At 53.9% G+C, this 25,443-nt stretch overlaps 2 protein-coding genes across 2 annotated transcripts in view; both read left to right on the top strand.

The window, feature by feature from the left end:
* The window catches only part of DCHS1 (dachsous cadherin-related 1), a 35,011-nt gene extending 17,735 nt beyond the window's left edge, over positions 1-17,276 (top strand). Inside the window, exons 3-21 of the mRNA XM_049890224.1 lie at positions 3,809-3,997; positions 4,104-4,335; positions 4,475-4,711; positions 5,239-6,264; positions 6,491-6,684; positions 6,893-6,989; positions 7,091-7,248; positions 7,435-8,299; positions 8,397-8,636; positions 8,727-8,852; positions 9,711-9,920; positions 10,878-11,756; positions 11,877-11,990; positions 12,166-12,377; positions 12,466-12,620; positions 12,824-12,954; positions 13,077-13,360; positions 13,713-13,851; positions 14,168-17,276. Of these exons, the coding sequence (XP_049746181.1) occupies positions 3,809-3,997; positions 4,104-4,335; positions 4,475-4,711; positions 5,239-6,264; positions 6,491-6,684; positions 6,893-6,989; positions 7,091-7,248; positions 7,435-8,299; positions 8,397-8,636; positions 8,727-8,852; positions 9,711-9,920; positions 10,878-11,756; positions 11,877-11,990; positions 12,166-12,377; positions 12,466-12,620; positions 12,824-12,954; positions 13,077-13,360; positions 13,713-13,851; positions 14,168-16,779 (8,100 nt within the window). The 3' untranslated portion in view covers positions 16,780-17,276. The remainder of the gene's footprint in view (positions 1-3,808; positions 3,998-4,103; positions 4,336-4,474; positions 4,712-5,238; positions 6,265-6,490; positions 6,685-6,892; positions 6,990-7,090; positions 7,249-7,434; positions 8,300-8,396; positions 8,637-8,726; positions 8,853-9,710; positions 9,921-10,877; positions 11,757-11,876; positions 11,991-12,165; positions 12,378-12,465; positions 12,621-12,823; positions 12,955-13,076; positions 13,361-13,712; positions 13,852-14,167) is intronic.
* Positions 17,277-17,997: 721 nt separating this feature from the next.
* TPP1 (tripeptidyl peptidase 1) lies at positions 17,998-23,811 on the top strand. The gene is made up of 13 exons (XM_049890704.1): positions 17,998-18,098; positions 18,206-18,277; positions 18,561-18,700; positions 19,823-19,973; positions 20,185-20,312; positions 20,463-20,641; positions 20,831-21,029; positions 21,174-21,367; positions 21,615-21,679; positions 22,118-22,238; positions 22,349-22,507; positions 22,688-22,813; positions 22,991-23,811. Exons 1-13 carry the CDS (start codon positions 18,055-18,057, stop codon positions 23,129-23,131), a joined length of 1,719 nt encoding a protein of 572 aa, XP_049746661.1. The 5' UTR covers positions 17,998-18,054; the 3' UTR covers positions 23,132-23,811.
* Positions 23,812-25,443: the final 1,632 nt, after the last annotated feature.

Below are 25,443 nucleotides of genomic sequence, written 5' to 3'. Positions count from 1 at the left end.
AGAGATAATGAGGATTTACTTAGTCCCTGGTTGATTGACATAATCAGTGAGGAAGAGGGAAGAACAGATTTCTGGCTTGAGCAACTGCTTGGATGGAAGAGTCATTAAGAGCAGATTTGGAATGATCATGAGTTTAGTTTGGGATAGGTTGAATTTAAGGTACCTGTGGGACATCCAGGTGGAGATGTTGAGCAGGCATCTGGGTATACAAGTCTGGAGCTCAGACGAGTAGTCCAGGCTGAAAGTATAGATGATGGTGGAAGACACAGAAATGGAAGAGAGGGCCCTGAGGGAGTGTGAGGAGTGAGAAGAGGCCGAGGAGAGATCACAGTAAACAACAATGTGTGTAAGAACGGGCAGAGTAAGTGGGTTCTGAGAGAGGTTGGGGAGTGGCAAAGCAGCAGGAGGAGAAGCAGAAAAGTGTTTTGTCAAAAAGTCAAAGCAGGAAGTATACCTGGGAAGATCAGGATGGGGTGGATGCAGAAGTTTGTGGTCTGATAGGAATTTCAGATAAGGCTCTTTATTTTCTCCTTGAAAACAGTGTATTTTCTGAGAGCTAGGGGTGGGGTGGGGCAAGAGGAGAGGGGTGAGGTGTGTCATAGCTATTGGGCAGAGTAGGAGAGAGCTGACTAAGGTTGGGCTATGAAGCACGGCTGAGAGCCCTCTGAGAATGGAGGCTGTGCTTGTGCAGTGGAACCTATGAGCAGGGGCTGCACAGGCCAGGAAATTCACATCTGCCTTGGTCATTTCCAGTCAATGGCCCCCGTGCCTTTTGAGGTCACATCCTGACAACTTCCCCCAACCACTATTTATTGCTTTCTTCCTGCAGCGAGTCAGAGGGCAAAGGTCTTTAACAGCTTCTGGAGTTGGTGCCACAGCTGTGCTGCTGTCCGCCCAGATTGATGCAGGGGGAAGCTTGTCTCCTGGCATATCCGGGCCCATAGCCACAGCAGAGAGTTGGAGCAGGAGCTGTTTCCAGGGCTCAGCCGTTGCAGGGTCTTAGTGTCTCTTAGGAGGGTAAACAATGGCACAAATCACATCTGTCAAGGGCCTGGGCAACAATCAGAAGTCCTTAGCTAGCCTTCTCACTGAGCAACATTTTCTAGCTAAGGAAGGGGAACTCTTCAGCTTCCCCTTACAGCATATCATGACCCTGAGGCCCTTGTATCCACAAAGAGTACTTTGTCGCAGCCTGAAGCAGCCAGCACCAGCTAACCCACTATTGAGGGCCTAATGTGCACCCAATGTTTAGAACTTGGTTTGAAAGAAGTTTTTGTTAAAAGGCAGGGCAGTCAGAATGTCCATTTACTCGGTGAACAAATATGCATGGAGCACCCACTGTGTGCCTGGCCCTGCCCTAGGCTTGGGAGCTCTCAGAATGGTGTCTCCTGCTGACCTGGCTCTGGAGTAGTAAGAGGCTGCTGGCATTGGTGTTCATTTGTTCAACTTTTCTGGGAGATGCCCAAGAATAAACCAGGAAGCCTTCCCTTACTTCTTAGCTTTGAGGAGTTCCCATGACTTAATGACCTCAACATTGCCCCATAGGCTTGCAGTTCTTCTCTCACTCCCAATACTGTCCCTCTGGGAGGTGAAGGGGATGCTAAAGGTATATAGAGCAGACCCTATAGTGATCAGTTCCCATAATAACCAGACTCTGTAATGATTAGACTCAATGAAGATCATACCTATAACATGATTCAGTAAGTCTATCAGTCAGTTCTCTGCTTGAAGCAATTAGGAGACTCCGTGATGGTATTCACTTCTTGTGGTCTACCTGGAATTTGTGGTCACTGCCCTCAGCACTCTTTTTTGTAAGTATGTTTATATATCTGCCTCACACTTTACATGGAGCTAACTGGGAGTAAGGGTGCATCTTGGTCACTACTGTATGCCCGTGGCACAGAGATTGGCATGGAGTCAGTGAGTGTTTGTTGAATGATGTGTGAAAACATTGCCTTGCCCTGGAGCAGCAGGCACACTCATGGGGAGACCAGCCTTTGCAGACTTGATGCAGTCATCTTTCATCAAAAATTTATTGAACTCCTACTATGTGTCAGGCCCTGTGCCAGGCAGTGAAGTGACAGCAGTGAACAAGAGAACCCAATCCCTGCTTTCAGCATGGCCTCTAGAATGAATACAGGGCCAGCTAATCAGTGTCAGAGCACAAGGTCCTGTGGGAGCAGAAGAGAAAGGACTTGTCTGTGACAGGAGATAGGGAAGACTTCACAGGGAAGGTGACATCTGATCTGGTTAGATGGAAGAAAGGGTAGGCCTTCAAAAAGAGGATTAGTGTCTTGGTTATCTAGTGCTGCTATAACGGAAATAGCACAAGTGGATGGCTTTAACAAAGAGAAATTTATTCCCTTACAGTCCAGTAGGCTAGAAGTCTGAACTTGGGTCCCTGGCTCCAGGGGAAGGCTTTCTCTCTCTGTCAGCTCTGGAGTCCTTGTGATGCATCAATCTTCCCTTGGTCTGGGAGCATCTTAGCACAGGAACCTCAGGTCCAAAGGACGCGCTCTGCTTCTGGCAGTACTTTCTTGGTGGTATGAGGTCCCCGTGTCTCTCTGCTCACTTCTCTCTTTTATCTCTCAAAAGAGATTGGCTTAAGACAGTATCTAATCTTGTAGGTCTCATCAACATAACTGCCACTAATCCATCTCATTACATCAAAGTGATAGATTTACAGCACTTAGGGAAATTACATCAGATGACAAAATGGTAGATAGTCATACAATACTAGGAATCATGACCTAGCCAAGTTGACAGATATTTTCAGGGGACACAATTCAACCCATGACAGGTGGGTAGTATCCAGTGCACAAAAAGAACCCCCAAAGGCATGAAAGTGTGATGTTTTTGAAAAGCTAGTAGTTGTTCAGCAGGACTGGAGCCTCTTGTGCTAGGGGGAAGTGGTGAGAAATCAGGCTGAAGAGGTGGGCCTTGTAGGACAAGGTAGGGAGCTTAAACGTGGCCATACAGGGATAGGCCACAGATGCAGAAGAGGTTGGGTGGAGGAGGAGTGATGTCACAGAACCAAGTAAAGAATATTTCAAGGAGGCAGGGATCGGTAATGGAAATGTACATAGATTTAATAATATGGAGAAACACTGTTAATCTTAGAAAAAGCAATTTCACTTATTGTCTTGGGAAATGCAGAAAAGTAGTCAGTAACCGAGAAATTTAGCTTTGAAAACAAGTAGAGAGTGAGGGCGTCAGCTGGAGAGGGATATGAGATCCGGGGAGATTTTTCTCTTTTGTTTTTGAAGTGTTTTAAGTGAAGAGGAAGAGAGTAGAGATAGAGCAGAGAGGGGCTAATCAAAAATGTGAAGTCCACAAGAAAGGAAGACATGGGAGCCTTAACACTGGAGAGGGATTGACCCTCATAAAAAAGATACTTGCTCCAATGCTGGAGGGAAGGCACGGATAGATGAGGGCAGATGCAGACAGATGTGTGGATCTCGTGGTGGAAAGTGGAGAAAACTCGTATTCTGAGGGTCCACCACTAGTTCTTCTGGAGCCTGGAGACAGCAGACTTATAACACTCAGACTACCTTAAGATGTGTCTCTACCTCCCATACGTACATACATACGGGAACAGACTGGCAGTAGAACTCTCACTTGTTAACTAGAGGGATGAGGCCTGGGCTTGGGTTGGGTTTTGGCTGTGTCCTACTAGCCCCTCTGCTATGTCCATCATCCAGAGATTCTGGGCACCAGCTGCGCCAGAGCCTGCTCCTCCTAATTGCCACTTGGTTCTGGCCTTCCTGGCCAAGAAGAGGGGTCGTCACTCACCCCAGCCTCCCCCCAGGTGACAGCCACAGATGCGGACAGTGGCCCATTTGGCCTCCTCTCCTATTCCTTGGGTGCTGGGCTTGGGGCTTCAGGGTCTCCTCCGTTCCGCATCGATGCCCACAGTGGTGACGTGTGCACAACTCGGACCCTGGACCGTGACCAGGGACCCTCAAGCTTCGACTTCACAGTGACAGCTGTGGATGGGGTGAGTGGGTAGACCATGGGCAGGTGGGGGGTGGGTGCTCACTGGGGTAGGGTGCTCACTAAGGCCAGCCAAGGCCCACCTGACCTGTGGCTGCATATCCCACCAGGGAGGCCTCAAGTCCACGGTATATGTGAAGGTGTTTGTGTCAGATGAGAATGACAACCCACCTCAGTTTTATCCACGGGAGTATGCTGCCAGTCTGAGTACCCAGAGTACACCAGGCACAGCTGTGCTGAGGGTGCGGGCCCATGACCCTGACCAGGGTCCCCATGGGCGGCTTTCCTACCACATCCTGGCTGGCAATAGCCCCCCACTTTTTGCCTTGGATGAGCACTCAGGTGAGGATCCTCCCATTCCTGGGGCCTTCCCCCAGACCCCTCTCCCCTCCTGCCTGAATGATGTACTGCCTCCCCTTCCGTAACCCTTCCAGCCCTATGCTGTTTCCTTATGCATCCCTGCTTCTGTCCCTCCTCCCAGGGCTGTTGTCAGTAGCCTGGCCCTTGACCAGAAAGGCCAATTCTGTGGTGCAGCTGGAGATCGGGGCTCAGGATGGAGGTGGCCTGCAGGCAGAGCCCAGTGCCCGAGTCAACATCAGCATTGTGCCTGGAACCCCCACACCACCTGTATTTGAGCAACTACAGTATGTCTTTTCTGTGCCAGAGGATGTGGCACCAGGCACCAGTGTGGGCATAGTCCAGGCACACAACCCACCAGGTATTATTTGCATTATACGTACTTGGAGCCACACTCAAAACCAAAAACCAAACTCACTGCCATCCAGTCGATTCCAACTCAGAGCGACCCTGTAGGACAGGGTAGAACTGCCCTGTAGAGTTTCCAAAGAGCACCTCACAGATTCGAACTGCTGACCTTTTGGTTAGCAGCTGTAACACTTAACCACTACGCCACCAGAGTTTCTGAGCCAGATATCCCAATATAACCCTCGAGCATCATCTCAAGGTACCCTTGGTAGCCACAGATAGCCCCAATACAAAACACTCTGATACCAGCCCCCAATGCCTACTTAGGCATGGTCTAGGTACACAGCTCCATCCCCGGGCATGTGAGTATTACCCCAGTGCCACCCACATTCTCTGGTAACATCTGGAGCATATACTCCCACTAAAACTGTGTAAGGCACAGGTGTGGGCACTATGGTGTTCTTCTTGGGATCAGATTCTGGGCCCCAGTTCACTAGGTGCCCCCCACTTCTTTCCTGACCCCTCTATCTTCCTCCCCAGGTCGCTTGGGACCTGTGACCCTCGCCCTATCAGGCGGAGATCCCCGGGGACTCTTCTCCCTAGATGGGGCCTCAGGGCTGTTACAAACCCTTCTCCCTCTGGACCGGGAGCTGCTGGGACCAGTGCTGGAACTGGAGGTGCGGGCAGGCAGTGGTGTGCCCCCAGCTTTCGCTGTGGCTCGGGTGCGTGTGCTGCTGGATGATGTGAATGACAACACCCCTGCCTTTCCTGCACCTGAAGACACAGTGTTGCTGCCACCTAGCACTGCCCCAGGATCCCCCATCTATACCCTGAGGGCTCTGGACCCCGACTCAGGTGTTAATAGTCGAGTCACCTTTACTCTGCTTGCTGGGGGTGGTGGGGCCTTCGCCGTAGACCCCAACACAGGCCATGTACGACTTGTGGGACCTCTGGGGCCCCCAGGGGGGCCAGCCCATGAGCTGGAACTGGAGGCGCGGGATGGGGGCTCCCCACCACGCACCAGCCACTTTCGACTGAGGGTGGTGGTCCAAGACTTGGGGACCCATGGGCTGGCTCCCTACTTCTACAGCAGTACCTACCGTGTGGACCTGCCCTCGGGCACCACCCCTGGGACTCAGGTCCTGCAAGTGCAGGCCCGAGCACCTGATGGGGGTCCTGTCACCTACCATCTTGCAGCAGATGGAGCAAGTAGCCTCTTTGGTCTGGAGCCACAGAGTGGGTGGCTGTGGGTGCGGGCAGCATTGGACCGTGAGGCCCAGGAGTTGTACACACTGAAGGTAATGGCAGTGTCTGGGTCCAAAGCTGAGTTGGGGCAACAGACGGGCACAGCCACTGTGAGGGTCAGCATCCTCAACCAGAATGACCACAGTCCCCGCTTGTCTGAGGAACCCACCTTCCTGGCTGTGGCTGAGAACCAGCCCTCAGGGACCAGTGTGGGCCGGGTCTCTGCCACTGACCGAGACTCAGGTCCCAACGGACGTCTGATCTACAGTCTGCGACAGCTGTCAGAAGACAGCAAGGCCTTCCGCATCCACCCCCAGACTGGTGAGCACTGGGACCCAAATTCTAAGGCCACATATCCCCATCCCCAGAATGGTGAGCACCCAGACAGGATCCCTAACCCCCAACCCAGAACCCTGACTCTGAGGACCAGGACTGGGCATCCCTGGCATGCCCTGCCACACTCCCCAAACACCACCTTCTCAGCTGCCAGGCCTGAGGCTCTGTGTCTCTAGCTATCCCATACATGATTCCCTTCCTGCACTCCCAGGAGAAGTCACCACACTGCAAACCCTTGACCGTGAGCGGCAGAGCAGCTACCAGCTCCTGGTGCAGGTGCAGGATGGGGGGAACCCACCCCGCAGCACCACAGGCACTGTGCATATAGCAGTGCTTGACCTCAATGACAACAGCCCCACCTTCCTGCAGGCTTCAGGGGCTGCTGGTGGTGGCCTTCCTATACAGGTATGTGAAGCAGCAGAACTCGGCCCTGAAGTGTGAGAGGAAGTGGGGGTCTTCCCATAGAGCCGTGAGTGTAGGGAGGAGAGGCTGCTTCCTACGATATGTGTGAGAGCAAAAAAGGGACTGTGCCTGCCCACAGGTGATGGGAACTCCATCCTGAGTTGTCTCAAGAATGGGAAGGAGACAATGTAGGTGAGTTGTGTCCCCACAGGTACCAGACGGTGTGCTGCCAGGAACACTGGTGACGACTCTGCAAGCCAAGGATCCAGATGAGGGGGAGAATGGAACCATCCTGTACACACTAACAGGTATGGGGGTTGGAGAGAAGAGAGCTGGTGGGTGATGGTATGCCCTCATGGACTGCCTGGCTCTGGAACCCAGCCCTCACCCTTGCTCTGCCCGTTCCTAGGCCCTGGCGCAGAGCTCTTCTCCCTGCACCCACACTCCGGGGAGCTGCTCACCGCAGCACCCCTGATCCGAGCAGAGAGGCCCCACTACGTGCTGACGCTGAGCGCCCATGACCAAGGCAGTCCCCCTCGAAGTGCCAGCCTCCAACTGCTGGTGCAGGTATGGCTGCTCTTCCTACAGTCTGCCCACTTCTTCCCCACCGCTGTGGACCCGCTCCAGTAGCTCCAGTTTCCTGGGGTTCTTGAGCCGTCTATGCAGGTCATTGTGACCACTCTTTCTTCCTACCCAGTGGGCCAGTCCATACCCCCTTTTACATGAGTCCCCGATTCCATCCTTCCACCATAGGTGCTTCCCTCGGCTCGCTCTGCTGAGCCCCTACCGGATTCCGCTGAGCCGGACCCTGCGGCACCGGTGCCTGTAGTGCTGACGGTGACAGCAGCCGAAGGGCTACAGCCCGGCTCCCTGTTAGGCTCGGTGGCTCCTCCAGAGCCGACAGGGGTGGGCGCGCTCACTTACACACTGGTGGGCGGTGCCGACCCCGAGGGCACCTTCGCGCTGGACGCGGCCTCAGGGCGCTTGTACCTGGTCCGGCCCCTGGACTTCGAGGCGGGCCCGTCGTGGCGCGCGCTCACGGTGCGCGCCGAGGGACCGGGCGGTGCGGGCGCGCGGCTGCTGAGAGTGCAGGTGCGCGTGCAGGACGAGAACGATCACGCGCCCGCCTTCGCGCGCGACCCGCTGGCGCTAGCGTTACCGGAGAACCCCGAGCCCGGCGTGGCGCTGTACACTTTCCGCGCGTTGGACGCGGACGGCCCGGGTCCAAACAGCGACGTGCGCTACCGCCTGCTGCGTCAGGAGCCGCCTGCGCCGGCACTTCGCCTGGACGCACGCACCGGGGCGCTCAGCGCTCCTCGTGGCCTGGACCGGGAGACCACACCCGCGCTCCTGCTGCTAGTGGAAGCGACCGACCGGCCTGCCAATGCCAGCCGCCGACGTGCAGCGCGAGTATCCGCACGTGTGTTTGTCACGGATGAGAATGACAACGCACCTGTCTTTGCTTCGCCTTCACGGGTGCGCCTCCCCGAAGATCAGCCTCCTGGGCACGTGGCACTGCACGTGGTAGCCCGGGACCTGGACTTGGGCGAGGCGGCACGCGTGTCGTATCGCTTGGCATCTGGCGGGGATGGCCACTTCAGGCTACATTCAAGCACTGGTGAGAGCTGGGGTGGGGGTGGGGGGTGGCAGCGAGGGAAGTATGATGTGGAGGGAGTGTTTAGGTTTTCTTCCAATCTGCCCTCACGCTCACCTAGGAGCGCTGTCCGTGGTGCGGCCTCTGGACCGTGAGCAACGAGCTGAACATGTCCTGACGGTAGTGGCCTCAGACCACGGCTCCCCGTCGCGCTCAGCCACGCAGCTCTTGACTGTCAGTGTCGCCGATGTCAATGACGAGGCACCAGCTTTCCAGCAGCAGGAATACAGGGTCCTCTTGCGTGAGAACAGCCCGCCTGGCACGTCTCTACTCACTCTTCGAGCAACAGACCCAGACCTGGGTAAGACCCCAGGGATGAATTGAGAGGATGCTCTGGGGCAAGAAAGGTATATTTATCCTCTGAATCTTCCTTCATGCTGCTTTTCTTCAGGGGCCAACGGGCAAGTGACTTATGGAGGTGTCTCAGGAGAAAGTTTCTCCCTGGACCCAGACACTGGAGTTCTCAGGACTCTTCGGGTCCTGGATCGGGAGGAACAGGAAGAGATTAATCTGACAGGTACAGGTTGATAGGAACCACAAGGGTGGGAGATGTTGTAAGCACCAGTGTTACATGGACAGAACCCCAAATTACTACCTTCTAGAGGCTTCCATCTATTACAGCACAGCTCCTGTTATATTTTTGGACCCCTTTTTTGGAAAGTCAGGGTCTCTGGGTGGTGTAAATGGTTTGCTTTTGGCTACGAACTGAAAGATTGGAGGTTCAAATCCACCCAGCAGTGCCACGAAAGAAAGGTCTGGTGATCTGCTTCTGTAAAGATTACAGCCAAGAAAACCAGTGGAGCTTAGTTCTACTCTGTAATATGTAGGGTAGCCGTGAGTCAGGACTGCCTTTACAGCAATGATTTTCTTTTTTTTTTTTTTTGGAGGGGTTTTGGTGAGTCAAGAGTTTGGCAGAGTGCAAGATGAACTGATTTCAAGGTCACCACTGTGACCTCACAAACTCTCAAGTGCATAATGTCATAGCTGTCCTCCTCTAAGATTCCCTCAGACTATATTGAGTGTCAGAAAAGTTAAGCAACTTGCTCAAGCAAACACATTTTGGAGTGGCAGGTCGGGGACTCAGGCTCAGATCTTTTGATACCTCATTTAGTGCCTTTTCTGTCACAACACCACTAATCTGAGATACGTCTTACATGCACCAAACGTGGGGTGCAAGAAGGGAAAGAACATTTTCTGACACGGTTATGTTTATGTTTACTTATACACATAGATACCAGTGTGCCTGGGGGATGTAGAGAGGTGGACATTGTCTGGGTTTTGTGTGTACCTTGTGAACGTGTATGAACACTATGTAGTATGGGTTTCCCCATGAAATGGAAGCAGGCTAGATCTCACTGATTTTGCTTCCTCACAGTGTATGCTCGGGACAGGGGCTCACCACCTCTGTTGACCCATGTCAGAGTACGAGTGGTTGTGGAGGATGAGAATGACCATGCCCCAACCTTTGGGAGTGCCCATCTTTCTCTGGAGGTGCCTGAGGGCCAGGACCCCCAGACTCTTACCACACTGCGGGCTTCTGACCCCGATGTGGGAGCCAATGGGCAGCTGCAGTACCACATCCTAGGTGAGAACCGTCCTACATCCACTACGCCAGCACCCTCTCTCCCTGATCTTGTCCTCTTCTTGCTTCTTGTTGGCTTCTGTCAGCTTCAGTGTGTCTGGGTCTTCTTTTCCCCCTTTCTGTGTCTTCCTCTTCTTTTTGTTTCACACATATATTTGTGTCTCTGGGTATCTCTTTCTGTGGCTCTCCAGCTTTTTGTGTCCCTTTAAGTCTCCTTTTATTTTCCCATTCCTTTCTTTTTCACTCTCATTTGTCTTTCTCTGTAGGACGGTCATTCTTTTTGGTCTTAGGACCTATTAAAATTCTTAAGAATTATTGAGAATTGTAAAAAGCTTTTATGTGGGTTATGTTTATCAATATTTACAGTATTCAATATTAAAACAGAAAATTTTAAAGTATCATTGCAAAACAAGCCAGTGAAATATTTACCATGTTTCTGCATAGGCATAAGAAAGCACAAGAATGTCAGATAACTTACTGGACAATAGTGAGGTTGCAGATATTATAGCAGATATAACTAAAGATACCTAGTAAGAGCATAAACTGAGTGAATCTCTAAAAACACACATATTTATATTTGAAGCCTACTACCTAGAATATTCTAGAAAACACAAAGAGTACATAAGCATCTGAGTGATGATGTCGTCACATCAATAGCATCTGGACAACTTCACTGTACATTTGTGAGATAATGAGAATGGAAAAGGCATATAATGTCTTAGTGTTACTAATAGTTCTGATCTCATGGACTCCTTGAAAGGGTCTCAGAGATTCCCAGGGGTCCCCAGATCAGTCTGAGAATAGCAGCTTTACATTGTCTTTATATTCTGGGTTTCTCTTTCTTTTCCTTTTTGTCTTTTTTTCTTTGTTTTCTCTACCTTTCTCTCAGTTTCTCTCCCTCCTTTTCTCTGCTATTCACTATATATCACCTCCACCTCAGTGGGCTGCCTTTCTCTGCAGATGGAGACCCATCAGGAGCCTTTGTCCTAGATGTAGCTTCTGGGGAGTTCGGCACCATGAGGTCACTAGACCGGGAGGTGGAGCCAGTGTTCCAGCTCAAGATAGAGGCCCGGGACGGAGGCCAGCCAGCTCTCAGTGCCACTCTGCTTGTGACAGTGACAGTGCTAGATGCCAATGATCATGCACCAGCCTTCCCTGTGCCAGCCTACTCTGTGGAGGTGCCCGAGGATGCCCCTGCGGGGACCCTGCTGCTGCAGCTACAGGCTCATGACCCTGATGAGGGTCCCAACGGCCGTGTGACCTACTACCTGGGTGCAGGTGCAGCAGGAGCCTTCCTGCTGGAGCCAGGCTCTGGGGAGCTGCGCACAGCTGCAGCGCTGGATCGAGAGCAGTGTCCCAGCTATGCCTTTTCTGTGAGTGCAGTGGATGGTGCAGCCGCTGGGCCCCTGAGCACCACAGTGCCTGTCACCATCACCGTGCGCGACGTAAATGACCACATACCCACCTTCCCCACCAGTCCCCTACGACTGCGCCTGCCCCGCCCAGGCCCCAGCCTCAGCACCCCCACCCTGGCTCTGGCCACACTGCGAGCTGAAGACCGTGACGCTGGCGCCAATGCCTCCATCCTATACCGGCTGGCAGGCATGCCACCACCTGGCACCACTGTGGACTCTTACACTGGTGAAATCCGTGTGGCCCGCTCCCCTGCAGCCCTGGGCCCCCGGGATCGTGTCCTCTTCATTGTGGCCACTGACCTTGGACGCCCAGCTCGCTCTGCCACTGGTGTGGTTGTTGTTGGGCTGCAAGGAGAATCTGAACGTGGACCCCGCTTTCCCCGGGCTAATAGTGAGGCCATGCTCCGTGAGAATGCACCACCAGGTGGGTCCCCAGCCATATCCCCCAGCTGTGTATCCCTGGATGATCTGGGGTTACTCACTGAAATATCTCCCAAGGTCCCCCAGTCCATTGCTCACAGTCCAACCAATATGTTTTCTGCAGGGACCCCCGTTGTCTCCCCCAAGGCTGTCCATGCAGGGGGCTCAAATGGACCAATCACCTACAGCATTCTCAGTGGGAATGAGAAGGGGATATTCTCAATACAGCCTAGCACAGGTAAGGGGCAGGAGCAGGGAACTCTGTGATAGGACAGGCTCCTGAGGGGGAACAGATTCTTTGGACCAGAGGAGGCTCTGATGGGGAGGGGCTGCCCTTAAGTGAGGAGCCTCAGGGAGGGAGACTCCAAGGCAAGCAAGCAGGCTGTCACTTATATATTTGGCCTCTTCCTCAGGAGCCATCACAGTTCGCTTGGCAGAGGGGCTGGACTTTGAGGCAAGCCCACGGCTGCGACTGGTGCTGCAGGCAGAGAGTGGAGGAGCCTTTGCCTTCTCAGTGCTGACTGTGACACTGCAAGATGCCAATGACAATGCTCCCCGCTTCCTGCAGCCTCACTATGTGGCCTTCCTACCCGAGTCCCGGCCATTGGAGGGGCCCCTGCTACAGGTGTGGGGTGTGATGGGAGCATGGGACAAGGGCTGGTAGGAGTTTTCTGTGGCCAGGCCAGTGCCTAGCAGCCTCCTACCCCCATCAGGTGGAGGCAAATGACCTGGATCAAGGCTCTGGTGGACAGATCTCCTACAGCCTGGCTGCATCCCAGCCAGCACGGGGATTGTTCCATGTAGACCCTGCCACAGGCACCATCACTACCACAGCCATCCTGGATCGTGAGATCTGGGCCGAAACACGGTGAGGCCTGGGTCCATAGACCCCAAGACCCCATCCTGTGATCTGTCGAGTTCCAAGCCCAGCCTTAAATCCCCCCTAATCCCTAGGCCCTGCTCTGAGTCCTCTCAGCTTCAAGCTCAGTTCTGAACTGAGTCCTCCTAGCCCTGCTCAGGATTCCCCCATCCCTAGGCACTACCCCTACCCTGATTGTAATCTGTGCCCAGGCTTGTACTAATGGCCACAGACAGAGGAAGCCCAGCCCTGGTGGGCTCAGCTACGCTGACGGTGATGGTCATCGACACCAACGACAATCGCCCCACCATCCCCCAGCCGTGGGAGCTCCGAGTGCCAGAAGGTGAGGGCTGGGTAAAGTGAGAGGTACAAAGGGTGGCAGGGAGACATGGTTCTCTACCCTTGGGCTTAGGGGGCACCTTGGACTTGCCAAACACACTTGTCCCATGTGTTGTTGTGTTGCAGATGCACTATTGGGCTCAGAGATTGCACAGGTGACAGGGAATGACGTGGACTCGGGACCAGTGTTGTGGTATGTGCTGAACCCATCTGGGCCCCAGCATCCCTTCAGTGTTGGCCGCTATGGGGGCCGCGTCTCCCTCACAGGCCCCCTGGACTTTGAGCAGCATAACCACTACTACCTGCAGCTGCTGGCGCATGATGGGCCTCATGAGGGCCGCGCCAACCTCACAGTGTTTGTAGAGGATGTCAATGACAATGCACCTGCCTTCTCGCAGAGCCTCTACCAGGTACCAATGCCCCCGGACATCCCCACACCTGGGCCCAGAGTTGCTCCCATTGAGTGGAAGTGACCAGGCTAGAAGCAGCTGGGGTGGGCTGGACTTTGGAGCTGACCTATGGATGGCGCTCTGGAGATAGGAGGGTCCCTTCTAAGACCAGCCACTCCAAGTTCTCCAGGTGAACTGTGTCCAAGTTCTGCATCCTGTGCACAGAAAGGGAGGAAGGGGGACAATTCTCATTTGAACATTAAGGAGGTGGACTCCATGCTGGAGGCTCATGGGGCCAAGCTCCAGAGCATAAGCTAAGTAGGGCCAGGGCAGCTGGACAATTTGACCACAAACACTTTTCCTCACACTCCAGGTGACCCTGCTTGAGCATACACCCCCAGGCAGTGCCATTCTGTCTGTCTCTGCCACTGACCGGGACTCAGGTGCCAATGGTCTCATCTCCTACCACCTGGCTTCCCCTGATGAGGGCTTCAGTGTTGACCCCAACAACGGTGCGTCTTTCCTAGGATCTGACCCTAAATTTTTACCATGTTGGGCCATATTCTGACCTCATTTCTATAATTTATTGCCCAAACTGTTAACCCCTGTATCTGACCTAGGGAGGACATTTCTACTCCTCTGTCTCAACTGTAAGCCCTTTCCTGACTGCATGACTAAAAGTCATTCCCTGAACTTTGAGTCCTAGAGGCCATTCCATGGTCTTCTGACACACAGGCTGTTTCCTAGACCCTGGAGGGTCACTCCTTTCCTCCCCCAAAGCCTCTGCTGAATGCCTATTTATTTCTTTCCATTCCCTTCTCATCTCAGGGACCTTGTTCATAACAGTGGGAACAGTAGACTTGGGCCAGGAGGGACCAGGAGTGGTGGACGTGGTACTGGAAGCGCGAGACCATGGGACACCCGGCCGGGCAGCACGAGCCACAGTGTATGTACAGCTGCAGGACCAGAATGACCACACCCCGAGCTTCACATTGCCACACTACCGAGTGGCTGTGACTGAAGACCTGCCCCCTGGTTCCACCCTACTTACCCTGGAGGCCACAGATGCTGACGGGAGCCGCACCCATGCTGCTGTGGACTATAGCATCGTCAGTGGCAACCGGGGCCGAGTCTTCCAGCTGGAGCCCCGGCTAGCTGAGGCTGGCGAGGGTGGTGGACCAGGTCCCCAAGCACTGGGCTGCCTGGTGCTGCTCGAGCCTCTGGACTTTGAGAGCATGACCCAGTATAATCTAACAGTGGCTGCAGCTGACCGGGGACAGCCACCTCGCAGCTCAGCAGTGCCAGTCACTGTCATTGTGCTGGACGTCAACGACAATCCACCTGTCTTCACCAGAGCATCCTACCACATGGCGGTACCCGAGGACACGCCTGTTGGAGCTGAACTGCTGCATGTGGAGGCCTCCGACGCCGACCCTGGTCCTCATGGCCTTGTGCATTTCACCCTTAGCTCAGGTGACCCTTTGGGGCTCTTTGAGCTGGATGAGAGCACAGGGGCCTTGCACTTGGCCCGCCCCCTGGACTGTGAGACCCAGGCTCGACATCAACTTGTAGTCCAGGCTGCTGACCCAGCTGGGGCACACTTTGCTCTGGCACCAGTGACAATCGAGGTCGAGGATGTGAATGACCACAGCCCAGCTTTCCCACTGAGCTTGCTCAGCACCAGCCTGGCAGAGAACCAGCCTCCAGGCACTCTTGTCACCACTCTGCATGCAATTGATAGAGATGCTGGGGCTTTTGGGAGGCTCCGCTACAGCCTGTTGGAGGCCGGGCCGGGACCTGAGGGCTGGGAGGCATTTGCCCTGAATAGCTCAACAGGGGAGTTGAGGGCACGAGTGCCCTTTGACTATGAGCACACAGGAAGCTTTCGGCTGCTGGTGGGGGCTGCTGATGCTGGGAATCTGTCAGCCTCAGTCACCGTGTCAGTGCTGGTGACTGGTGAGGATGAGTATGACCCCGTATTCCTGGCTCCAGCTTTCCACTTCCAAGTGCCAGAAGGTGCCCGGCGTGGTCACAGCCTGGGTCATGTGCAGGCTACAGACGAGGATGGGGGTGCCGACGGTCTGGTGCTCTATTCCCTTGCCACCTCTTCCCCCTATTTTGGTATCAATCAGACTACAGGTGCCCTGTACCTGCGGGTGGACAGCCGGGCACCAGGCAGTGGGACGGGCACCTCTGGGGGTGGGGGCCGGACCCGGCGTGAGGCACCTCGGGAAATGAGGCTGGAGGTGGTGGCACGGGGGCCGCTGCCTGCCTCTCGAAGTGCCACAGTGCCTGTGACTGTGGATATCACCCACACTGCCCTGGGCCTAGCACCTGACCTCAACCTGCTATTGGTGGGGGCTGTGGCAGCCTCTCTGGGAGTTGTGGTGGTGCTTGCACTGGCAGCCCTGGTCCTTGGGTTGGTGCGGGCACGAAATCGCAAGGCTGAGACAGCCCCTGGCCCAATGTCCCAGGCAGCACCCCTGGCCAGTGGCTCCCTGCAGAAGCTGGGCCGAGAGCCACCCAGCCCACCTCCTTCAGAGCACCTGTATCACCAGACTCTCCCCAGCTATGGTGGACCAGGAGCTGGAGGACCCTACCCCCGTGGTGGCTCCCTGGACCCTTCACATTCAAGTGGCCGAGGCTCAGCAGAGGCTGCCGAGGATGATGAGATCCGCATGATCAATGAGTTCCCCCGTGTGGCCAGTGTGGCCTCCTCCCTGGCTGCCCGTGGTCCCGACTCGGGCATCCAGCAGGATGCAGATGGACTGAGTGACACATCCTGTGAGCCCCCCGCCCCTGACACGTGGTATAAGGGCCGCAAGGCAGGGCTGCTGCTGCCAGGCACAGGAGCCACTCTGTACCGAGAGGAGGGGCCCCCAGCCACCGCCACAGCATTCCTGGGGGGCTGTGGCCTGAGCCCCGCACCCACCGGGGACTATGGCTTCCCAGCAGATGGCAAGCCGTGTGTGGCAGGTGCACTGACAGCCATTGTGGCTGGCGAGGAGGAGCTCCGAGGCAGCTATAACTGGGACTACCTGCTGAGCTGGTGCCCTCAGTTCCAGCCACTGGCCAGTGTCTTCACAGAGATTGCCCGGCTCAAGGATGAAGCTCGGCCATGTCCCCCAGCTCCCCGTATTGACCCACCACCCCTCATCACCGCTGTGGCCCACCCAGGGGCCAAGTCAGTGCCACCTAAGCCAGCCAGCACAGCTGCAGCACGGGCCATCTTCCCACCAGCCTCTCACCGCTCCCCCATCAGCCATGAAGGCTCCCTGTCCTCAGCTGCCATGTCCCCTAGCTTCTCACCCTCGCTGTCTCCTCTGGCTGCTCGCTCACCTGTTGTCTCACCATTTGGGGTGGCCCAGGGCCCCTCAGCCTCGGCACTCAGCTCAGAATCTGGCCTGGAGCCGCCTGATGACACAGAGCTGCACATCTAGCTGTGGCCCAGGCTGGGCCCCGACCTGGGATGCGCACAGTGTCCCCAATGCAGGCCCCACTCTGAGCCTGCCCCGGGCAGCCTCGGACCGTGATTGGCCACAGGGGAGGCCATCCTCAGGCCCCAGATCCCCAACCCAAACTCCTCCAGTGGGGGCAGGTCCCACATCCAGCCACTCAGAGCACCAGCACCAGAGAGGCCCTGTTGGGGCACTGACCTGGGGCCAGATCCAGTGTTGGGGTGGGAGGGGGAATATGAAGGAGGCAGCAGCCCTGGGTTCTCCCTGACAGCTTCCTGCCCTGTGCCAGCACCCTGGAACAGAGCTGAGACTTTATTTATTTGCGAGTAGGGGGGCAGGGGAGGTCCTTCCAACCTGTTTGGGCCCAGCTCCTTTGGGTTCCGCTAACATCCCTGCCCCTGCCCGTGCCCAGAACCAAGTGCCAATTCTCACTCTGGAGCCTTAATAAACTGCAGTTTGTATTCAGTCTCCGGTTCTGTTCTGTGGGGTCATAGGGGCAGGGAGATGATTGGAAGTGGGCACCTTGGGAACCATAGGGCTGTGATGGACACTGGTGGCATCTAATGTAGGGGTGGCACTGGAGCTCAGGAGCCTAGTCTGAGATTGACCATCATACTTCTTGACAATCTTTCCCTCTAAAATGTGCAGGAGACCTGGGAGAAGGCAGCCAGCAGGGGATTCATTGTGTCATGGAGCTAGAGGTACTGGCTGGGTGCGGAGGGATCTTGGGGATGACCAGCTCCAGACCTGGAGGGCAGGGGAGATAAAAGAGCAGCTAAGTGGTTTATTTGCTTTTCTTGAGCCGCTGTGTATCCACACTGTAATAAGAGCTCACGTTTGTTGAGCCTTTGCTATGTCAGGCTCTCTGCTGAGCCATCTGCCGACTTTTTCTCAGTGTGAATTTTCACAGTAACCCTGTGAGGCGGGTCAGTTTTAATATAATAGCGTCTGTATTACAAATGAAGAGACCTAAGCTCAGAGAGGTGAAATTACTCTCCCTGATATACAGCTAGGGAGAACCCAGGTCCCCTACACCTTGTAGTGATTTCCATTACTGTGCCACACAGGACGTGGGGGAGTCCTAGTGGGGAGCTCTGGGTTTACCCATGTTTGGCAGGCCAGAGAGGGAGAAACCAAATGGCACCGGTTTCCTAGCATTCAGAACCACCCATCCGAGGGAGGAGCCAGCACGTCAGTAAGCTGGGGGTGGGGGAGTGGTGGTGGAGCAAGAACATTAGGAGTCATGTGATCCATCACATGACAGCAGGTCGACAGAAAGACAGAATGAGACTCCAAGCCTGGTGAGAAAATAGGGGGGCCCGCGAGGGGGGATGGAGGAGCGTGTGTTGGGGGATGGGAAACAATGACAGCCTGGTATCCGCTGAAACCCTCCTGCCTCTCCCCACAGCCTCTTAGGGCTCTTTGCCCTCATTGTTGCTGGCAAATGCAGTTATAGCCCGGAGCCCGACCAGCGGTGGACGTGAGTGACTTCACACTGAACGCCCCTTCCCCGTGTCCTGTCTTGCATCCACGTTCCTGGTCCTAGCCTCCCTCACCACCTCACCAGCTCCTGGAGCCCGCACCATAGCTTCATCCCCAGGTTCCCAGGCTCAGTCCCCCACCTTTTCACCTCTGTGACCCATATCTGCCCCTGGGAGCCTACACAAGGTCTCAGCCTCCAGTTCTGAAACTTCCATGAACCCTATTTCCCATCCTCACCCTAACCAAGGCCATGCCCCTGAACCTGGACTGCTGCTCTGCAGGCTGCCCCCAGGCTGGGTGTCCCTGGGCCGTTTGGACCCCGGGGAAGAGCTGAGTCTCACCTTTGCCCTGAGACAGCAGAACCTGGAGAAACTCTCAGAGCTGGTGCAGGCTGTGTCGGATCCCAGCTCTCCTCGTTACGGTTGGTGCCTGCCGGGACTGGGTGACATGTGGGATGCGGTGGAGGAACACAGATCTGGGCAAGGCATGGGATGGTACATGTGATGTCAGGGTCATGCTCTCGGTGCCTATAAAGGAAGTGATAGGTGGTTTTGGCTGTCATTGAAGAGTTTCTGAATAGAAGAACGAGCTGGAACTTAACTGTCCAAAACTAATGCATACTCTTTCCCTCAAACTTTCCACTTCTGTTCATCAGGCTAGAAACCTAAAAGTTGTGGATGTGGTTAAGAGCACAGGCTTGTATCAGATCTGGAATCAAATTCTGTTTTTTTTTTTACCACTTACCAGCTACCAGACAAATGGAGAATAGCATCTAGTACATGTAGGTGCTTGTCATCTCAAGTTTCTCCCATACACTTATTTCCCATTTCCTCCCCTGTTCAGACATTAAGGCTGCCGGTTTCAATTCCTAAATAGCCTTTGGATCCGTCACTTCTCTCCATCCCCCCCTACCACCAACTCAGTTGTTTATTTCCCACCTGGACTACTGCCCAGCCCCGACTGGTCTCTGCAGTCTCCTCCCCTCCCCTCCCCACTCTGCTCCAGAACAATCTCTAATGGTAAAGCTGGATTGTGCCCTGCCCCGTTCAAAGCCCATCACAACTGGGAGGAGCGCTGAGGAGAGGCAGTCTCAGACTCACCCAGGAAGCGAGCACTAGTGTACCTGGCTCCATGCAGGAAACAATGACTCACCATCACATTAGGATTAAAACCAACACGTATGGAGATTTGAGCTACATTATACGCCATCTTATAAATTGGCTCCAAAAGGTTTGAAAAGTTTTATTGGAAATAAACTTAAAATGGAATTTTTAATTTATTAGCCTCGTTTGTTTTTTACTATCCTGGCAATGCATACTATGGTGTACCTATGGCATTCCAAGTCTCTCCAGCCTTTTCTTCCCCTGTTCCTCCAATATGTCCTGTACTTGTACAGCCCTCCTTTTTTCGGAAGATTCCTGCTTATCCCTAAGACCTTGCTCCAGGCCACCTGGGAAGCCCTAATGTCTCCTGGCTGGGACTTAAAGACAGCAACTTGAGCAAGCAATGAGTGAAGGTAAGAGCCTCTCCTGAATCCCTGCAGGAAAATACCTGACCCTGGAGGATGTGGCTGAGCTGGTCCGGCCATCACCACTGACCCTCCACACAGTCCAAAAATGGCTCTTGGCAGCTGGAGCCCGGAGCTGCCACTCAGTGAGGACACAAGATTTTCTGACTTGCTGGCTGAGTGTCAGGTAAGAGGACGTGATTGCTCCATTGAGGTTTCCAATCATCCTAGCAGGCGACTAGTCACTTCAAACGGAGGGAGCTAAGAGCTTGCTGGGCACTTGTAGATGGGAGCTGTCTGATGCATGGGGAGATGACCAACTGCCCAGTGATGCTCAAGTGGCCTCGTCTGCTCTGTTCCATGTTTTCTGACCTCCTTCTCTGGTCTCTGCCCTCCAGACAGGCGGAACTGCTGCTCTCTGGGGCTGAGTTTCATCGCTATATGGGGGGACCTGCAAAGACCCATGTCATAAGGTCCCCACATCCCTACAAGCTCCCACAGGCCTTGGCACCCCATGTGGACTTTGGTAACACCCAGTGGGATTGGTGGGGGTTGGGGCAGGCAGGGTCAGGGGCTGGGAAAGTTTAGAAGCCATGGGAGATTGGGGTGGGGTCGGTGGTAAAGTGGGAGGTGGAGTCCATAAAAGCTCCTCCTCAAGCCTGACCCCTCCCCACAGTGGGGGGGCTGCACCGCTTTCCCCCAACATCATCCCTGAGGCAACGCCCTGAGCCACAGGAGACAGGGACTGTTGGCCTGCACCTGGGGGTGACCCCATCCGTGATTCGTGAGCGATACAACCTGACAGCACGAGACGTAGGCTCTGGCACTACCAACAACAGCCAGGCTTGTGCCCAGGTAAGCCATGCAGATAAACCTAGGTCCTTACAGCCCCCATCCCAGGTGTCCTTAGTACCTTACACCCTGGGACTTGCCCTCTGACTCAAATCCCTGGGGTCTCATCCCTTATCATACACAGTGTCCCTAGTCCCCACCCTTGAGGCTGTGCCCTCTGACCCACGATCCCTGCTCTGATTCCTTCCATAGTTCCTGGAGCAGTACTTCCATGACTCAGACCTGGCCGAGTTCATGCGCCTCTTTGGTGGGAACTTTGCACATCAGGCATCAGTAGCCCGCGTGGTTGGAAAACAGGGCCGAGGCCGGGCCGGAATTGAGGCCAGTCTAGATGTGGAGTACCTGATGAGTGCTGGTGCCAACATCTCCACCTGGGTCTATAGTAGCCCTGGTACTGCCAAGGGGATTGGTTGGTGGGGACGAGGGTCGGGGTGGGTGTTGATCCCCGCTGCTTCAAGGGACTCCCATGATCTGGAGGGAGATCCTGCCAGCCCTACAATGGCTACCCTTGTGCTTCTTGCCCCCGTAAATCCAGGTCGGCATGAGGCGCAGGAGCCCTTCCTACAGTGGCTCCTCCTGCTCAGTAATGAGTCAGCCCTGCCACATGTGCACACTGTGAGCTACGGAGATGATGAGGACTCCCTCAGCAGTGCCTACATCCAGCGGGTCAACACTGAGCTCATGAAGGCTGCTGCCCGGGGTCTCACTCTGCTCTTTGCCTCAGGTGACCTCCTACCCGAAACTTAGACCCCCTCACTCACCCAACCTGGGACGTTTGACCCACAGTGACCCCTAGCCTGATCTCTGACTTGGAATCTGAACTCAGATACTCAACAGGGACCATCAACCTGACTTCTAAATTCTGACCTCCTGCAGTAATGACTGACACCTGAATTTCCTCTCTGACTTCTGAACCCACAGACCAGGCTCTGACCAGTCAATCTGAGCACTAAACTTGGTTTCTCTCCCAGGTGACAGTGGGGCTGGGTGTTGGGCTGTCTCTGGAAGACACCAGTTCCGTCCCAGCTTCCCTGCCTCCAGGTAGGCACCCTAGCCCACCACTTACCTGTGACCATTGATCTTTCACCCATGATTTCACGATCTGGAACCTTTGCCTTGACTCCACCAGGCTCTCCTGTTATTCAGCCCTTAGCTTTACCTTCCCTGCTTGCTATATTCCTCTCTCTTCCTGTAGGTCCCAGGCCCCAGGTCTTCTGAGTGAGACACAGCTCCCCGTGCACCTCCTCCCCAGTCCCCAGGCATTTTAATGGAGGATTTGGTGGGTGTTCTGTAGAGAAAAGTGTGAACAGTCACCTCGGTCCATGCCGTAAGGGCTCAAACCTCTTAGTTATAACCATGCACACTGCCTTATGGAATCTAGTCCCTCTAGCAAGACCTAGGCCATACTCGCTCATCCCCACACATCTTGGAGGTCTCCTTGGGTCCCCCTACAACCTGAGTTCCGTCTTCTGCCCTCAGCCCCTATGTCACTACAGTAGGAGGAACATCATTCCAGAATCCCTTCCGCGTCACAAATGAGATTGTTGACTATATCAGTGGTGGTGGCTTCAGCAATGTGTTTCCACGGCCTTCATATCAGGTACGTGTATGTTTGTGTGGATAGGTAGGTGGTAGTTGGGTGGGCGACCCTGAGTTCAACAGATTTCTGGGCAGGCCACCGGCCAATACTCATGCAACAATGCCTTTCAGGAGGAAGCTGTAGCCCAGTTTCTTAGCTCCAGCCCGCATCTGCCACCATCTAGCTACTTCAATGCCAGTGGCCGTGCCTACCCAGATGTGGCTGCACTCTCTGATGGCTACTGGGTGGTCAGCAACAGCGTGCCCATTCCATGGGTGTCTGGCACCTCGGTGAGAATCAGCCTGACTGCAAATCCCCCCTCAGGAGCTGTCCTCACCCCCTACCACCAAGACCTTGTACCCAGAACCCTGACTCCTCAGATATTTCTGATCCTTTTAGACATCCTCCCCATCCAGTAAGTCCAATCACGTACAACCCTTGGCCTCTACTTGAACCCTCACCCCTTTCAGGCCTCCACTCCAGTGTTTGGGGGACTCCTATCCCTGGTAAATGAGCACAGAATCCTCAATGGCCGCCCCCCTCTTGGCTTTCTCAATCCAAGGCTCTACCAGCAGCATGGAGCAGGACTCTTTGATGTGAGTGGGTAGAGAAGGGTGTGGATGCTTTCATACCAGTATGAGGAATACTGAGATAAACTTGGGGTAGTTCTGATGGGGTGGGGAACCCTCTGGGATGTGAGTACAGGGTGAAGATGTACAATCTGGCAGTACTGGAACCACCAAGTTCAGATCTGATGCCCACTTCCTCCCTAGGTGATCCATGGCTGCCATGAGTCCTGTCTGGATGAAGAGGTGCAAGGTCAGGGGTTTTGCTCTGGCCCTGGCTGGGATCCTGTGACAGGCTGGGGAACACCCAACTTCCCAGCTCTGCTGAAGGCACTACTCAACCCTTGACCTTCTCCTGCTAGGAGAGCTGACCTGTCCCCTGCTGTGCAGCCAGTAGCTTGGTCTCTTATTTTGCCCTGTTGGGAGCCCCATTGAACACACAACCATTGACTGCTACAGACAGCTTACTTCCCTAACCCTGTAATACTGTGAGCTGGACTTGACTCCCAACCCTACCCTGCTCCACAATACTCAGGTCTTCACACTCCTGCCTCAAGTTCCCCTGCAAAATGCAATAACTGGCACTTTTGGGTGCCCATACTCCCCATCTCTTCTCTCTTCATCCAGGCTTTTCCAAAGGGTTGTCTACACTAACTGTGTGCACTATTTCACTTCATGTTCACTCCTCAATCCATTGCAATGAGATCTCTGCTTTCAGCTTTTACTCTCCTCCCACGACACTGAGCTCACTGAGAAACAGTGACCTCCCTGCTGCTTCATCCAGTGCACACTTCTCAATCTTTGTTTTAGGGCTCTCTGTCATAGTTGCCCACTCCCTCCCCTTCCTTAGCTTCCAGGACTTAACTTCTCTGACCACACCTGTCTTCCTCCTTCATGGACTTCTCTTTGCTTACTCATTGAATGTTGGTGTTTGTCTTTGCTCCACCTTCAGTCTTTTGCTCTTCATACTCTACCCTCTGTCACTTGGGACAAATCATTGGCATCCATAGCCATCATCATCTCACTAAGTGAGACTCTCTGTCCAATAGTGATTGATACTTCAAATGCAAGATGTGTAATACTCAACACACTTCATCTCCCTCCATTCCAACCCCAAACCGTTCCATCTCTTTTGTTTCCTCTTGGTGACTGGTACTATGCTTCTTCCAACCAAGCCAGAAACCTAAGTGTCATTCTAGACACTCATTTCCTTTACCTCCACCACCACCACCTTCAATCAACCAGTCCTACTGATTTTACCTTTTAATATGTTTGTATCAATCGACAAGTCCTGCCAATTGTATTTCTTAAGTATATCTAGAGCTCACCTACTTCTCTCCATCCCTGCTGCTACTACGCTAGCTTAGAGTCATATTCTCTGTCCTCGGTAACATAGGAGGCCTTTGCAAAAACAGTGTCCTTGTCCGTCCCCAAATTATCTTCCAGAGTAAAATGAAAATCCCATCAGATCACTTACTTGATAAAAACCCTCCAAAGATTACTGGATAAAATTCAGACTTTTTATCAAAGCCCACAAGACCCCGTCAGTTCCTTGATATTTGTGCCTGAGTAACAAAATGTTTATCCTTCCCCCTCATCCCCACCTCCACCCCTACTTCCATACTCTCACCTTTGCTCAGGCTGTTCCTAGCACTTACTCCTTTGCCTGGTTTATTTCCAGAATTCTTTCAAGACTCAGCCCGAAGTTACCTTCTCTTGTGAATATTTTTGGTTCCCTGAGGCTCAATTAGGTGATTTTGGTATGGCTGAAAAGTCTCAGATTTTTTTAAATCAAACCTGTTTTATTCTCGGTTCTGCTATATATTAGTGCAAGGATTTGAGCAAGTACGTTTATCTCCTTGAGCCTGTTTCCTCATCTGTTAAGTGGAGATATCAATACCTGCCTCTCAGAAACATCAGGGAATAAGTAAACAGAATGAAGAAGAAATGCCTGGCACACTGGAGTAGGCAGCAGTTGTTAGCTCTCTTCTTCCCTTGCACTGCACACCCTCTGCCTACCTCTAGCATTGTAACTTCCACATAGTATTGAAATTGCCAGTTCGTTTGCCTCATTTTCCAAGACCATTAGTGCCTAGAGGACTGGAATTTTGTCCTACTCAACTTCGTGTCCCCAGGCCCAAGCTCAGGGGCTGGTAAAGAGGAATTCAATAAATGTTTGCTGAACTGAGAATTTCGTGCTTTCACTCGCTGTTATTTTGCATATGCCCTTGCTCAGGCTGAAATACCTCTCTCACCTTCTAAGGCAGCATTGTGTGCTGCCCACCTACTGTGCCCTACATCTTGGGACAGGGGAGGGTTCTCTAACTCCGCTGTGAACCCTTAAAAGGGAACTAGAGGGGATGCAAGAAGCCTGGTGGCACAGTAATTAAAGAGCTTGGCTGCTAACTGAATACTCTGAGGTTGGAACCCACCAGCCAGTCAGCCGAACAGAAAGATGTGGCAGTTCTACTCTGCCCCATAGGGTAGCTATGAGTCGGAATCCATTGGAAGGCAACCGGTAGAGGGGATGCATGCTGGTAGACAACTCACGGTCCCAGGGGTCTGCGGTCTACACTTCCCAAAGCAAAATCTTTGAGCATCAGGCTGAATGAGGTCCCCAGACCCACAGAAGAGAGTCCCGGACATACAGTGGTTCCCAT

This window comes from Elephas maximus, chromosome 7, assembly GCF_024166365.1.
Source record: "Elephas maximus indicus isolate mEleMax1 chromosome 7, mEleMax1 primary haplotype, whole genome shotgun sequence".
Lineage (NCBI taxonomy): Eukaryota > Metazoa > Chordata > Mammalia > Proboscidea > Elephantidae > Elephas > Elephas maximus.
Note: the sequence above shows the minus strand (reverse complement) of the source record. Positions and strands in the feature narration are given on the sequence as shown.

Bases quoted from the DNA above. Each gene is read 5' to 3' on its own strand.
- TPP1 (XM_049890704.1), top strand. From the start codon at position 18,055: ATGACAGCAGGTCGACAGAAAGACAGAATGAGACTCCAAGCCTG. The intron at 18,099-18,205 runs GTGAGAAAATAG...CTCTCCCCACAG, and splicing joins AGAATGAGACTCCAAGCCTG to CCTCTTAGGGCTCTTTGCCC. The intron at 22,814-22,990 runs GTGAGTGGGTAG...CTTCCTCCCTAG, and splicing joins ATGGAGCAGGACTCTTTGAT to GTGATCCATGGCTGCCATGA.